Here is a 15,682-nt window from a genome sequence, read left to right as displayed (position 1 = left end):
TTGACAATTAGTATACTACTCAAAGAGAAAGCTATGTATTAAGAACAAATTCATGAAGCCTTCTCAAAGGGTCCTAGAAGTTCTCTCTGTAGAACACTCACCTGAGAGGTGATATTTAGTGTAACTGTGTCCAGACCTCCAGACAACATGCCCTGAGTATCAGCCAGGGTCAGCGTGACACTGGCATCACCACCCACACCTGATGAAGACATAACCAGGTTCTGGGTTGAAATGGCTGAAGGTGACATCGGTGTTGTTGAAGGAAGGCTCCCACTTGTAGGATTAAGTTCTAAAAAAGAAGTAAAATAAATAATCAGTAGAAAGTTGAAGAAACACTCTCCTAGGGCCTGGGAAGAGAGTCTGAAAGAACTAATCTGAAACCTTTGGCACGACCACTGTGTACCACAACAAGAAATCATAGATCACCTTTGATGCACTCGGATGACAAAGGCTTTTTTGGTGTCTAAGCACATATAAGCACGTCTACGCACATACAAGCACGTCTAAGCACGTACAAGCACGTACTCCACTTCTCCCACACAATCTGGCAGGTGTGTCCAACCTTTTGACTCTTCGAAACAGCAGCATCATCTACGAAGTTCATGCTTGAGAACCATGCAATCAAGTTACAAAAAGGGGGTAAAAATCATGTTTTAAGTCAATTCACAATTCTGTGTCGGTCTGCATTTAAAGTTCTCCAGTGCCACCTTTGCAAGTTAGACATGCCTGATAGAGGAAAAAACTGAAGAGGGAAGATAGGCCTCTGGCCCTAGTCAGTGCTAACACCATAGAAAGAAAACTCAGCAAGGATTTCTAAGACCACAGACCACTGACGAAAAAAACCAGGTGGGACCCGTGAGACAACTAGATACTGAGTTTAGTGGACAAACCTGACTCTGCTATTTCCTCACACGCCCTCCTAAAGGTCTACTTATTCTGAAATGCAGGCTGTCAAAAGAAATCTCACACAATTCTTGTAGTAACATATTCAACATGACATCTTCATTTTCTTTTGATGCAACAAAACCTTCAAATGTTTTACTGAGCAGCCAATGCTAAGACAAGGAAGATAGCCAGAGCAGAATAAGCAAAACCAGACAAGCCTTTCCTTCTGGAAACACACTCCTATGCCCTCCTGGCAACTGAGACGGGCTAGAACAGGATCATCTATGTCCTGCAAGGGCATCAGCATTGAACACACATGCACAGCCAGGTCTACATGCTTTGTTCTCACAACCCTGAACCCTTAACCTACAAACATACACTCATTATCCTGGACCAGGATGGTGCCAGGCACTGAGGACCTAAAGCAATACTGAAGAAGCTGAGTTCATAAAACTATGACCTTGTAAGGTATTTAAAAAAAAAAAAAAAAGGCTCCTGCCAATACCTCTGTGACCTGTGTGACAACAAACAAGAGCCTCGCCTAAGAGTCAGGGGCCAACAGGAAAGCCAGGCTACTTACTTGTAAGTGGAGTTCTCCAAATACAAGGCCTCCATAGATCCACACTCGTGGAGTCCCATAATGTGCTGCACAGACCTGGAACCTTCAAAAGCAGTACAACCATTAGGAGGCTAGGATCGTGCGCACGGAAGCAGCCACTGGGGCTCCCTCCCCCCTGCTCACATCGTGCACATTGCTAATGCACCAGACAGAAGTACAGTTCTGTGGAGGCGGCTCACGCATCAGCGCTAAATTACAGACCACCACCAGCAGGGCTCCGTGTGCTACCTCCACAAGTCCTGGCTCATGCACTAACACTACGAGGAGCAGTGTCACAGGGTAACTGGACAGAAGCCTGTTTCTCAGAGTCATTCTTAAAATGTGTAAAGTGAAGCTGACACTACTCACTGCTACTGGATGGCCCAGAACTCAGCCTCACCTGCCTGCGAGGTCACAGAACCAAAGGCCTCTCCCACCCACACGTAAAATGCACCTCACTTCCTAGTGAAGACCACACATCAGAAAGTTCCAACAGGACAGGAAATCTAAAGAGAAAAATGAAAGTCCACTTGTTCAGGGAACAGCTTCAGGTAATGCCTGAATGTTCATACTCAACACAAACGAAGAATCCTCCACGGCATTCTCAATCAAGTCACTTTTCACAGAGACAGACACCGCCAACAGCTACCTCAGTAGAACTGAAAAGAACACAAAGCTACAGCAGGAAAGCAGAGATTTCCCTAGACACAAGGCTGGGGTGCGTTACAAACAGTTCTTCATTATCATGTTAACCTCAAGAAGGTACAAGTGAGTCTAGTACTTAAATAAGGGCTAGACTTATTTTTCTGAAACCGCTGTTCCTCCAGGGCACAACTCAATAAAGTCTTATTTTACTTTATTACGATTACAATATGGTGTGCTCTCAGTACCATCATGCGCTATAATGACAGGCACACAACAGACTCACGAATTCTTCAACACCTGGAATGTGGGTGAGCCACAACTACCCTGTTCAGGCAAATACTCGCAGATTTCATACAATTTTGCCACACAGTAGATAAATAAACAACTGGCAGATAACGTATTTTGAATGAATATAGAAGATGTAGTAAGGGGCCTCTTAAAACAATGGGGTGGGGAGCCAATTAATCAGTCAGTGCACATACGCTCAACCTACTGCGTCCCTGTCCTCAGTATCCTGAACATGATTAATAAAAACCCAGAGACAGATACTGGGGTTCAAAACAGCCAGCTACTGCCTCTTACCTTGACATTAGTCTGAAATGGCAATGCTGCATCCAGGTATCTCAGACTGAGACTGTGTCTGAGAGCTGTCTCCTCCCATCTTATATTCCTCTCTAGAGCTGGGATTAAAGGCGTGCATCACTACAGCCCAGTTTCTATGGCAACTAGTGTGGCTACTGGGATTAAAGGCGTGTGACTGCTGACTGGTCTGTAAGGCTGACCAGTGGGGCTGTTTTACTCTCTGATCTTTAGACAAGTTTTATTTATTTATTAAAAATAAATGAAACGTCACTACAATATCCTAGCAACTGCATGACACTAGTGTAGTTTCAACAGTGTCTAGTAACCCTGCTGCACTTGCATACCCTTAGTGTAGCCCTGCAGCCATAAAATGCCCAGTGAGTATCGTATTACACTTTAGGCAAAGCGGACTGAAAATGTCTAAGACAAAGCCCCACTGCTCTCAGAGATAGGCCTTTGGTTGTGAACCCACGGAGCCAGTGCTTCCTGACACACTCCTCAGGCTGGTTTCTCTGCAGGAGAATACTGTAACGAAGACTCTATCTTTCCATACAAAAACACACCAAGACTACTTTCTCCTCATTTGATATATAGATGTGGAAAACGAAGCTAACAAATGAAGGAAATCTCTCTAAGGTAAGAAAACTAGGTACATATGAACTCCCAAGCCATTTCTTTGTTGGCTTTTTGAGACAAGTTTTCACTTGGTGGTCCTGACTGTCCTGGAACTTGTCTGTAGACCAGGCTGACCTTGAACTCAGAGATCTGCCTGCCTCTGCCTCCCAAGTGCTGAGACTAAAGGTGTATCCACCACGTCTGGCAGAGCCTGACTTTATGCAACACAAACAGAAACCCTCAGAAAGCCTTCTTCAGTTTTGTTAGTCTGTCATCTAAGGCTGAGAAAGTCATGGCCCAGAACAAAATTAAAAAGCAGGATAGACTTCTGTCCTCACAGAACTATATACACAGAGCATGAATACTTATGAGATGATACATCACACGACAAAACCTGAAGCTAATGCGTTCTCTGTGCTTTGAAGAACGACTTACTCACCCTCCTCCTTTGGAAGCAGGGTCAAGACATAGAGCTCTTGCTGACCTAGAACTCCTGACTCTCTTCAGTGCTGAGATGAGGCTGTGTGTGTTCTAAGATATGCCACACTGTATAAAACAGTGGTTCTCAGCTGAGCAGCACCCAGATCACAGCTTCTGACTCCCCCTTGAGGAGGGCTGCAGCCCTGAGTGGACCAGAAACTGTGCCAACTGTAAGGGACCAGCACAGACTATCAATGACTTATTCCTGGGAGTAGACAGGGAGCTACTCTATAAATAAAATCAAATTTGGGGGACACAACAAACCAAGGAAAGGGTATAACTCTCTCCCAGGGCCCCATAAAGTCAAGGACATCTAATGCTATGAAGGCATGGTCTCACAGCAATCTACCATTTGATACTTAGTGCATATGTCAAGGATCAATAAGGAGAGGACTCCTCAACTGCACTGGGACTTTCAGGTTGGCATGGTACCTACACTGGACAGTTTTATGGCAACTTGACACAAATTAGAGTCATCATTTGAGAAAAACTCTTCAATCAGAAACAAGCCTGCAAAGCATTTTCTTAATTAGTGATTGACAGGGGGAGGACCCAGTCCTTTGTGGGTGGGGCCATCCCTGGGCTGGTGGTCCTGTGTCCTATAAGAAAACAGGCTGAGCAAGCCCTGGGAAGCAAAGCAGTAAGCAACACCCCTCGATGGCTTCTGCAGCAGCTCCTGCCTCCAAGATCTTATCATGTTTGAGTTCCTGTCCTGACTTCCTGATAACAAACTGTGAGGTGAACTGAACAAACCTTTCCTCCCCAAGGTGATTTGGCCATACTGATTCATCACAGCAACAGTAACTAACCTTAAGATGGCCCCATTGCTGAAGTTGGTTTACTCAACTGCCTGCCTGTTCATCTGTTCAACCGTCCGGATATGGACCTGAACCCACTGTATTTGTTCTCAAACCCTGACTCAGCCTTTTACCTCACACCTGGAACAACTTCACTCTCAAACCACGACCCTAGCAGCTCCCTCCTGGCACTGCTCTGGTTTGGTATCTTATCAATATTTTTCCTCAGCCCACTTCTGAAACCTCTTGAACTGGAACTCTGCAGACTCTTTATTAGCTTGTATTCATTCTGTAAACCACATATATAGAAACATTTACTGTATGCTTTGTGATATGAAAATATTAGAAATAAAGATTGGAATGAAAGACCCGCCACTCATCTATGGCAGGACTATATGACAAAGTGCTGTCACTGAAACAGCTAAACCTTGTGTATTTACTGCTATTTTAAAAATTCTGAAATTGTGGAAAGAAAAAACATGTTTACTTCTTTCTGGCATAGTGCATCATGACACTGTGTCTCCAGAGTACTAGAAAAACAGGCACGGGTCACAACGCCCAGTCCTAAAAGACAGTCTTGTGATGTGGGAGGGCCTTCTGTATTTGTGTTCCTTTTATTGGTTAATGAATAAAGCTGTTTCAGCCTATGGCAGGGCACAATTGAGCCAGGCAGGAAATCCGAACAGAGATATAGAGAGAAAGTAGAGTCAAGGAGATGCCATGCAGTTGCCGAAGAAAAAAGATGCTGCTGCCAGAACCTTACCAGTAGGCCATAGCCTACAGATAAACAGAAATTGATTAATTTAATATATAAGAGATAGGTATAAATATACCTAAGCTATCGGCCAAATAGTATTATAATTAATATAGTTATTCAGGTCTGAGCAGTTGGGAAACAAATGAGCTGTCTCTGACTGCAGTTTAGTTCCTTCATTTATTAAATGTGAGCTCTTTACCTATATTTTATGATGTCTGCCACAACTGAATCCATGGCTGCGTGCCTAACTAATGTAATACAGCGGAGTTGCATAAAGAATCATCTACAGACTGGCCGGCCACTGGTCACAGGTCCCAATGACAGACTTATCCTTCACTTAGTTCACTATACGCAAACCAATTGAGATTAGTAAGGTCTAAACCCCCATAGAAATAGATCTCAAAATAAAGTTCCAATTTACTCTTTAATAAATGTGCTCAACATACAGTACTATCCTCAAAGCTTTTGGGGTTTTCTGTTTGTTTATGTTTTGTTTTTTCTGTTTGTATGTTATATTTATTATGTTCATTTGTTTTGTTTTAAGACAGTTTCTCTGTGTGTAGCCCAGGCTGTCCTGGAACTCAAAAGATCTGCCTGCCTCTGCCTCCCAAGTGTGGGACTAAGGGCAAGTGCCACCACCCCCAGATGGTAAACTTTTGCTTTTTAATAATATTTTGTAACATTAATAAATATATGACCTATATTTTACTCAATGGAAGTATTTGTCCATACTTTTTAAACTACTTGAGAATCCTACTTTATTTAGGAACTTAAAACCACATTTCTTTTTGAAAAACACTTTCACTGAACTGAAAACACTTCCAAATGTAGTCCACAACCAGATTAAAACATGTTTACATGTGGGTAAGGGACATCACCAAATACTAACAGAACCTTCCTTGGTCGACTTCCACACAACAAGCTTCCAGGCTTAGCCAATGCTGAACATCCTGTGTTGACAGCTTCCCCTCCAGTGTATTCCAACTGCTTGCCAGCATGCATTAGCATCTGCGACATGTTCCTATAAGGGACATGTGCTATTTACCTAGATGATGCACAACACAATAAAAACATCTACTGAAGCTTCCATGAAAACCACACAAATGCTTTGGAAGACTTGAAAAAGACAAGATGCCTTGGAACTCTGCTGTAATATCAGGAGTGAGTGAGGTAAGACTTAAGGGAAAGAGCATCAGAGGATGAAGACGCTGTACTGCACTTCTGAACTACGACCTACTCCCTGGGCACTCCAGACAGACAAGTGCAGCCATGCATTATAAACACAAATATGGGAAAAATAAAGAGAAAGCATTGCTGTTATCAGCCAGTCGTTTAAAGAGCTCAGGGAGAGTGCTCCAATCCATGCCATGTTACTGAGTCTCACTAGACGTCACTTTCCACTAACAACTGGCTGCAAGCATCTAGTCAAAGGTCAAATGCTGGGTATGGACAAGTCCAGTTTGGAGAGAAGGACCATCCTTCCTTTTTATACAATGTTTTAGTTTTTGTCTCCAAATGTTAGGACTTATACACTCTTATAAATCTACATGACTTAAATAACACTACATTCACACCACATACCATCCTGTGTATCACACAAACCAAGTGACAACTTGTATATGGCATCAAATGCTTTCAACAAGTGACACACAATGCTCTGCCCAAATAACCAGCCAGAAATTGTCTGACTCAACAAACCCTTTAAGTAAAATAAATAAACACTTAATGTTATATACGGCTACCCTTTATTATACCATAGCAATAGCATAGGAATATGGCCAAGCAGAGAAAAACAGGAAATACAAAAGTGAAGAACTTAGTTTCTAAGCTATAAGTAAGAATTCTGCAGATGTTTTGATAAGACCTAACAGATATCCAACACTGAGAACACGCCACAAAAAGGAAGAGTTAGTGAACCATACAAAACCAATGTTAATAATATGTGTTATCCTGCAGCAGGTAAAAGTCACAGCATGTCATTCAAAAGTACAAATACATCTGAAAGTAAGACCCTCCTGAAAAACAAAACTTCCACTTGGAGTTCTGGTAAAAATGCTCTTACTTTATAACTGTTTTTACAGTATAATTGTAAGGAGGTTATGAGCTTTAAATGCTCATAACCAAAACTTCCACTTGAAGTTCTGGTAAAAATGTTCTTACTTATAAAAAAAAAAAGAAGAAAAGAAAAGAAAAAAAATAGTAAAAAAAGGGGGCTGGAGAGATGGCTCAGCAGTTAAGAGCTTTGCTTGCCTACTCTTCCCCAGGTCCTGAGTTCAATTCCCAGCAACCACATGGTGGCTCACAACCATCTGTGCCCTCTTCTGGCCTGCAGACATATACATAGACAGAATATTGTATACATAACAAACAAACAAATAAATAAATATTCTTTAAAAAAATAGTAAAAAAAATGTTCTTACTTTATAACTGTTCTTACAGTATAACTGTAAGGTGGTTATGAGCTTTAAATGCACTGTTACATGAGAGCAAGTGCTATAAATTTATTAATTCAAAAATAACATATGGGCTAGGGATGCAGCTACCTGCCAGCATGTACTTACGCACAATGCCAGACTTAACCCCTAGCCTTGACACTGGATGTGATGGCTTGGATGAGAAACGCCTCCACAGGCTCCTGTAGCCAACACCTATTCCTCAACTGGTGGGGCTGCCTAGGAAGCCTGAGCACCTTCTGCTGGAGGAAGTAGGCCACTGGGGGCAAGCTCTGAGTTTACCGCCTTACCCTATTTCCAGTTCACTCTCTTCTGGTTTCTCAACTTTTTTCTGATCCTGCTGCTTACTACCTACCATGCCTCACTTGCCATTATGAGCTCTGCATCTGGAAGCATAAACCCAAATAAACTCTTCCCTGTAGAAGCTGCCTTGGTCCTGGAGTTTATCACAGCAATGGAAATAACTAATACACCAGGCACAGTGAAGCATGCTTATACTTCTAGTACTGAGGAGGCAAAGGAAGTAGACTCAGAGATTCAGCATCATTCTTGGCTACACAATGAGTTTGAGGCAGGCCTGGGCAAGACCTTGGCTTCCATTTTTTTTTTTAAAAACACTTAGTTTACATGAAGGAATGAGGACTGCAGAGCAAGGAATCATATGGCCAAAGCACACCAGCCCATACTACACAGGCAAGAGCATACTGTGAGAGTGACTCTGAGGATCAGGGAGGGACAGCAAGGGACACCTCAGACCACTGAATAACATTTTGAGTGATTTGGTGATGCCAAGTGCTCTTTATTACCAAATTCGATGCTCTAACATATTTAAAACTTTCTACATAATCTTAGTAGTGTTCTAAAGATACAAGAGTAGAGGAGACCATGGAAGGTTTTTACGGTTTCTTGTACACAGCTCAGATGAGCGATGTTTCTTTAGTGTATAGAACAGGAGCAGCCGTCAGGAAGTTCCTCACACTGGTGTCTGCTAAGCAAAGACATATGGCAAAAGTGGCCAACTCTAAACATTAATTCCACAATCAGCACTACAGAAACAGAAAGTTGGGTAAGAAACACACGTCTGTTTCTGACACTAGATTTCATTAGACTTGAAGCTGTCACACAATGAAATGTGATGTCTTTATCTGAGTGCTGCAGGGAGACACGAACAAGATGGCCTTAAGCTGTAAGCCAAAAGACATCTAAAATGTGAACTTACTAACCAGAGATTGTCAGTGTGATCTCCTGTGGAGAGCCCGAGGATGATGTGGCAGTGGGGCCAGCAGCCTGGGCAAGGACCTGGCTGAGACTTGAGTTGTTGATGGTCAGGGTGATCTCGTGGGGGCCCGTCGAAGTGGATACAAGGCCTTGTGAAGTCATCACTTGAGTGAGGTCCTGTGTCCCTGCTCATCATCACAAAGCAAATAACACTGAGCTCTAATGAAACATATTTCTCCTGGTTTCTATGAAAAGCATCTTAAAGATTATTTTTAAAATTCAAAGACTTAGAATAAGTTATCAGTCACTTCTAATTACTTTATCTAATAAGATAAAACTTGCTCTAGAATTCACAAAGCCCTATGTTTGATTCCCCAGTACCATAAAGAAAGAGGAGAAAGAGAAAGAGAGAGGGCACAAGGAAGAAAGAGGAGCTAAGTGAAATGATAAAACAAGAAACCAGTTTGAGAAAAATAATTCTATGAACAATAAAATGGACAAATGCAGAACTAATACCACTGAAACTAAGAAAACTTTAGGGTTTTTATTCTTTGGTGAGCTTTAAAAGAGATGAAAAATGACAACATACCAACCTAACAACTGTGTTACCATGAGAAACAAAACAAAATCCCAGTTTCTACAATAAAGAACAGTGGGCTCTTACCGCTGCTGCTGGTGGTCAGCACGGAGTCCTGCTCAGAGAGTGGGCCAATGGTCAGATTGGCAGATGTCACTGTGGGCTGTAAGGACAGGCCTGAGATAGGCTGGATGACAACACTGGCTGGGACAGTGCTGTCTGATGTCTGAAGAGAGTTGTTCTGTGAGCCAGTGCCAGGCTCTGCTGTCATTGGCTGAGCAAGCAGGTTGCCCTGCTGTAGTGTTTGCTGCAGAATGCTCGGGTCAATCTATAAAGCAACACATGTATATGTAAGTGAGAATTTTGTGCTGCATGTGATTCAGACAAAGTTAAAGCACAGAAAACGGGCTGGAGAGATGGCTCTGTGGTTAAGAGCACTTCCTGCCCTTCCAAAGGTCCTGAGTTCAGTTCCCAGCAACCACATGGTGGCTCACAACCATCTATAATGAGATCTGGTGCCCTCTTCTGGCCTGCAGGCATACATGCAGACAGAATACTGTATACATAATAAATACATAGATTTAAAAAAAAAGAAAGCAATGGTACCTGCAGAGTGATATTGTTGATGCTGGAGGTATCAATTCCAGAAATCTGAACATTTGGTCCAACCAAATTAGCAGCCAGCTGTAATTGGATACCTTCCAGAGTGGCCAAACTCCCATCAGTCAGAGACACTGTCAAGTCCCCACCAGCTGGTCAGAAAATAAGAAACAAAAGGACTTAACAACATAAATGTAAAAGAACTCACTTTTTCCATAAGGATTTTAGAACACAAAAGTTTTACATGTTGTGGTAATATATCTAGTTAAGGACTACAGATATTTATACTACAGACATATCATCTGCCTTATGACAAAAAAGCTCTTGGGGAATAAACAATCTTCTCATTCCAGACTCCAGAAAACAGGCTAAGAGAGTCGACTGACTGTCCTACTGGCAAACACAGCAGCAGCCACTGAGTGGTTTTCATATCCCAAATGGAAAGACAGAGAAGAAAAAGACCACAGGACGTCAAACAGCTGCAGGCACTGTGCACTTACTTGTAAGTACACATAAATCCACTGCTGTAACGTGATGCTGTTTAAGCAGTGTGTGACCAATGCCAATGGACGACTTCGCTAGTTTAAGGGGTGAGATGTGAAAATCAGATACTGGACTAATCTAGGAGAACACCAAGCAGGAGAAAGGGTACTGAGACTCACTGAAGCAAAAGCTGATCAAAGCACTGAAGTGTTTAAAGCAGATACAGTGACAGACACAGGGACACTGCCTTATAAAGGAAAGGCTTGCACGACTGCCTTGCTTTCAAGACAGATGAGAGGGACATATGTTGGTTTCTTACCTGAAACAGAGGCAGGAAGGATAGCTTGACCCACCAGCCCTTGCTGAAGCATATTCTGATCAAACTGCCCTGTTAGAACAGAGTTGTTCATGATGAACACATTGGGGTCGTTGGAAGGGGAGTTGAGGAGGCTCACAGGTTGCAGACTCTCTGACGAGCTTCGGGTCACAGGCTTCCTGGCTTTCTTAGGATCTGATTTGTAGTGAAACTGCATATGAGTCTTCCTCCTCCCAGAAGTACGGAAGCGCAGCTCACAGTGAGGGCACTTGAAAGGCTTTGCCCCCGTGTGCAGACGCATGTGTACCTTCAGACTTCCTTTTGTGGAGAAGGCATTGCTGCAGACATGACAGCTGAACAGCTTCTGGCCTACAAGAACACCAGCAACAATCAGCCTAAGCTCACAGAAACCTTCTACTAGGCAGCACGAACATGCCATGCTGGGTTCATGGACCAAAGTGCTTCAGGCTCTCAACCAAGGATGTTATGACAACACAGGGAACTGCAGAAATCTTCCTGTCCACAATCTACAATCAACCCTCTGAGACTTTGTACTCTGCAATCACTACATTCCATAGAATCTTGACTGAAACATTTGATTTACTTTCATTAGAAGACTTAGCCCTGAGTCAGTTTTATTTCTGTACAGAGGTCATTTAGGATCTCAGGGTCTACTGGAAAGAGCAATGCCAGCACAGACAGCAGCTCACTTGGAAGAGTGTGCGTGGGGAACACCGTCCTGAGCCCAGAGGCCCTGTGTCCAGTGTCATGGATCTTGTTCTGGTTCTTCTCATCATCATCTGCATAATAAAAGCCACCAAGGTACAAATGCCACTGACAACAACTGCCCTAGAAGAGCTCAGGATCAGAAACCCAGGAAGTAAGTGCCACCCTTTACCAGGGATGATCAAGCAGACTCAAAGTGGCATTAGTAAGTCTGTGATCCTATATTGCTCTGGGGTCTCCAAAAGTCACCTTGTCATTCCAAAGGGGGAAACAGTTTTTCTTGCCTACATAGCCTAAGCTGAACTCCCACCCCATATAGCCTGGAACAGCTATGTTGATCTAGAGGAACAACTGGGCACCTAGCATGTGAATAGTTTACTGGACCTGGGTCTTCTGAGCTGAGCAAAGTAAGCCTCTCCACCCTCAGCAAGTTCATAGCAAAACATAAGAGACCCTGGGAACCTGATGAAACAACTGCATATGATAAAGTCTTAATAAATGAGTTTATCCCTCTTTAGCTGTCAATAATAATCCATCAGGAAAGAATCACAGAACTTCACATCAACATAAGCATATGAAATTCTGTTTGTACTTACTTGTTCAAACTCATAACCAATGCTCCCCAGTGGCCCACAGTAATGATGTCTGACATTCACTGAAGAGTTCCTGTGTCTCAACATGCCAAACACACTAATGGCTACTTATGTCTTAATACAAATAAAATCTCAATGGAGTTGGGGGCTATGCGACTACTAGCCTCATGTCACATGCAAGATGTCTATGGCTCAGCGAAGAGGCCTTCTAATTCAGCAGTTCTCAACCTTCCTAACACTGCAACCCTTTAATATAGTTCCTTAAATGGTGCTGACCCCTAACTTTAAAACTCTTTTCATTAAGACTTCATAACTGTAATGATGCTTCTGTTATGAATTATAATGTAAATATCTCTGTTTTCTAACGATCTTAGGCAGCCCCTGGGAAAGGGCCATTTGACCCCCAAAGGGGTCAACAACTCACAGGTTAAAAATCACTCTTCTAACAGGAGACTTCAAGGAGCAAAGATTTGTGCTTTTAAAACAACCAATTTTCATATCCTCAAGTCAGGTAAAGAAAAAAGCCAGGGAAACAAGACACCATTTTCCCCTTGATGAGATTCTCCTCACATAAAAAGATACTATAACCTGGTAACTGTCAGCAGACTAGCCAAGTCCCAGCAAACAGAATCTCTATGGGAACTTTGTGAAAGAGCAGAAAGCCCGAGCAAGAAGACAGTTAGCTCGTAATTTGATTTTTGATGTTTTATCCCTTCATCCCTTTAACAGTTTTATTTTCCTTACATCAGGAATAAAAAAAACTTTTTAATCTATTTTTTATAGTTCCTAATTTTGAGTTCTCTGCAATTTAGAAGCATCTGTGTAGAAAACATTCACACACAGCCCAAGGAATCTGCATGCTGAGGGGCCCTACTCACCCGTGTGAGTCTTCACGTGGCAATCTAGTGTGGACTTCACAGTAAAGCTCTTCCCACATTCATCACACTTATATGGCTTCTCTCCAGTATGGATTCTAACATGCCTATTAAAAAACATTTCTAATTAAGGAATTTTATTTTAAACTAATACATATTTATAAACAACTTCATAAACTTATAACCATATAAATAAAAATCATAAGCTAGTATTTCTGATTAAATCTGGCCAAATAAAACGTCTAAACTTCACTGTATAACAGCAAGTGCAGTCTACACATGGTGCACTAACTACAGTCTTTATAGCTCTCCTGTTTATTAAGGTGCTCTGTGCGCCTCACCTGCTGGCTCTATGATCTCCTGTTTATTAAGGTGCTCTGTGCGCCTCACCTGCTGGCTCTATGATCTCCTGTTTATTAAGGTGCTCTGTGCGCCTCACCTGCTGGCTCTATGATCTCCTGTTTATTAAGGTGCTCTGTGCGCCTCACCTGCTGGCTCTATGATCTCCTGTTTATTAAGGTGCTCTGTGCACCTCACCTGCTGGCTCTATGATCTCCTGTTTATTAAGGTGCTCTGTGCGCCTCACCTGCTGGCTCTATGATCTCCTGTTTATTAAGGTGCTCTGTGCACCTCACCTGCTGGCTCTATGATCTCCTGTTTATTAAGGTGCTCTGTGCGTCTCACCTGCTGGCTCTATGATCTCCTGTTTATTAAGGTGCTCTGTGCGCCTCACCTGCTGGCTCTATGATCTCCTGTTTATTAAGGTGCTCTGTGCGCCTCACCTGCTGGCTCTATGATCTCCTGTTTATTAAGGTGCTCTGTGCGCCTCACCTGCTGGCTCTATGATCTCCTGTTTATTAAGGTGCTCTGTGCGCCTCACCTGCTGGCTCTATGATCTCCTGTTTATTAAGGTGCTCTGTGCACCTCACCTGCTGGCTCTATGATCTCCTGTTTATTAAGGTGCTCTGTGCGCCTCACCTGCTGGCTCTATGATCTCCTGTTTATTAAGGTGCTCTGTGCACCTCACCTGCTGGCTCTATGATCTCCTGTTTATTAAGGTGCTCTGTGCGTCTCACCTGCTGGCTCTATGATCTCCTGTTTATTAAGGTGCTCTGTGCGCCTCACCTGCTGGCTCTATGATCTCCTGTTTATTAAGGTGCTCTGTGCGCCTCACCTGCTGGCTCTATGATCTCCTGTTTATTAAGGTGCTCTGTGCGCCTCACCTGCTGGCTCTATGATCTCCTGTTTATTAAGGTGCTCTGTGCGCCTCACCTGCTGGCTCTATGATCTCCTGTTTATTAAGGTGCTCTGTGCGCCTCACCTGCTGGCTCTATGATCTCCTGTTTATTAAGGTGCTCTGTGCGCCTCACCTGCTGGCTCTATGATCTCCTAGAGCCAAGCTTTGTGTCATGACTGCAGACTAGATGGCAACAACTAGATATGGCTTGCTTTTTTCCTCTACACAGCCCTAGAACTCTTACCAAGTTCTTAACCACTCTGCTATATATGCACATCAGTCATCAGTTAGCGGCTTGACCTATGACATCTGGTGGTCTCTAGTTTGTTCTGTGCTTTTACTCTGACTAGCAGCCCTCTGTAAGAAGTTACCTGCACAGCCTGGCACTCTATGTTCTGCAATTAAGCTGGTTAATTTTCTGCTTCTATCACAATCATATAGGAAGATGCGTAAGCCACAAAGTCATTCACCACCATTCTACATGAGCTCACTACCAAGTCGATGCAGGTTTGGAACGACATACTCCATATAAAACTTCCCATACCGGAGTGAAAAGCATCAGAGTCCACTTTCAAGTCTGCAAGAGCTCTGTATACAAGTGACAGCATCCTCACCTCACCAGATCACTGGGCTTCTTGAAGCTCTTAGGACAGTATGTGCAGCAGTTGGCATGCTTGGGTTCAGCCTCAAGCTCTGCTTGCTTATCCTTCATCTCACTGATGCGGTCCTTCTCTGCAGCTGACTGCACCAGGACCTTCTCAGACACTGTAGCACTCTCCTGGGGCTGAATTTTGGCCAGCTGGGCTGTTTCCTCATCTGTGAAAGTGATGACCTCAGGGCGCGGCTTTCTTGATGCACTTCTGTCACAGTTTTCTTCCTCATCCTCCACACATGTGTCTATTAAAAGCATGGGAAAAGGGTTCAAACTCTCCATTAACATGAGAAAATGAAGGGGAAGCATGTAAGGTTAGTATTAGTGATTTAATTAAGCCACATTTCAGACAGCAAACAGCTGCTTTTCCAATTGGGGTTAATGGGGACTTGTATGACCAGGGAGAAGGAAGACAAGTGAAGGAGGGCCCAGGAATCTGCAGTGGTTGAAGGCCAGCTTCTGCCAGCTTACAGATCCAGAAGCTTAAAAACCACCCAAGTCCACAGACCCACCAGGATTTGTAGATATTCACATAGGACCATGGGACACAATTGATTACTAGGTGAATAAAGCCACATGCTCAAAAGTCAGAG

At 43.2% G+C, this 15,682-nt stretch overlaps 1 protein-coding gene across 5 annotated transcripts in view; it reads right to left on the bottom strand.

Annotated features, from left to right (window-relative positions):
* The window catches only part of Znf236 (zinc finger protein 236), an 88,087-nt gene that overhangs the window by 16,169 nt on the left and 56,236 nt on the right, over positions 1–15,682 (bottom strand). For 2 of the 5 annotated variants that reach the window (XM_075968146.1, XM_075968144.1), the window contains exons 20-26: positions 15,052–15,334; positions 13,204–13,307; positions 11,010–11,375; positions 10,214–10,359; positions 9,695–9,935; positions 9,036–9,218; positions 102–289 (exon numbers count right to left, since the gene is read on the bottom strand). In XM_075968146.1, the coding sequence (XP_075824261.1) occupies positions 102–289; positions 9,036–9,218; positions 9,695–9,935; positions 10,214–10,359; positions 11,010–11,375; positions 13,204–13,307; positions 15,052–15,334 (1,511 nt within the window). Of the gene's footprint in view, positions 1–101; positions 290–1,465; positions 1,548–9,035; positions 9,219–9,694; positions 9,936–10,213; positions 10,360–11,009; positions 11,376–13,203; positions 13,308–15,051; positions 15,335–15,682 lie in introns of those variants that run through there. The other 3 variants (XM_075968147.1, XM_075968145.1, XM_075968148.1) reach the window with 2 other exon arrangements.

This window comes from Microtus pennsylvanicus, chromosome 4 (assembly GCF_037038515.1).
Source record: "Microtus pennsylvanicus isolate mMicPen1 chromosome 4, mMicPen1.hap1, whole genome shotgun sequence".
In the NCBI taxonomy this organism is placed as follows: Eukaryota; Metazoa; Chordata; class Mammalia; order Rodentia; family Cricetidae; genus Microtus; species Microtus pennsylvanicus.
Note: the sequence above shows the minus strand (reverse complement) of the source record. Positions and strands in the feature narration are given on the sequence as shown.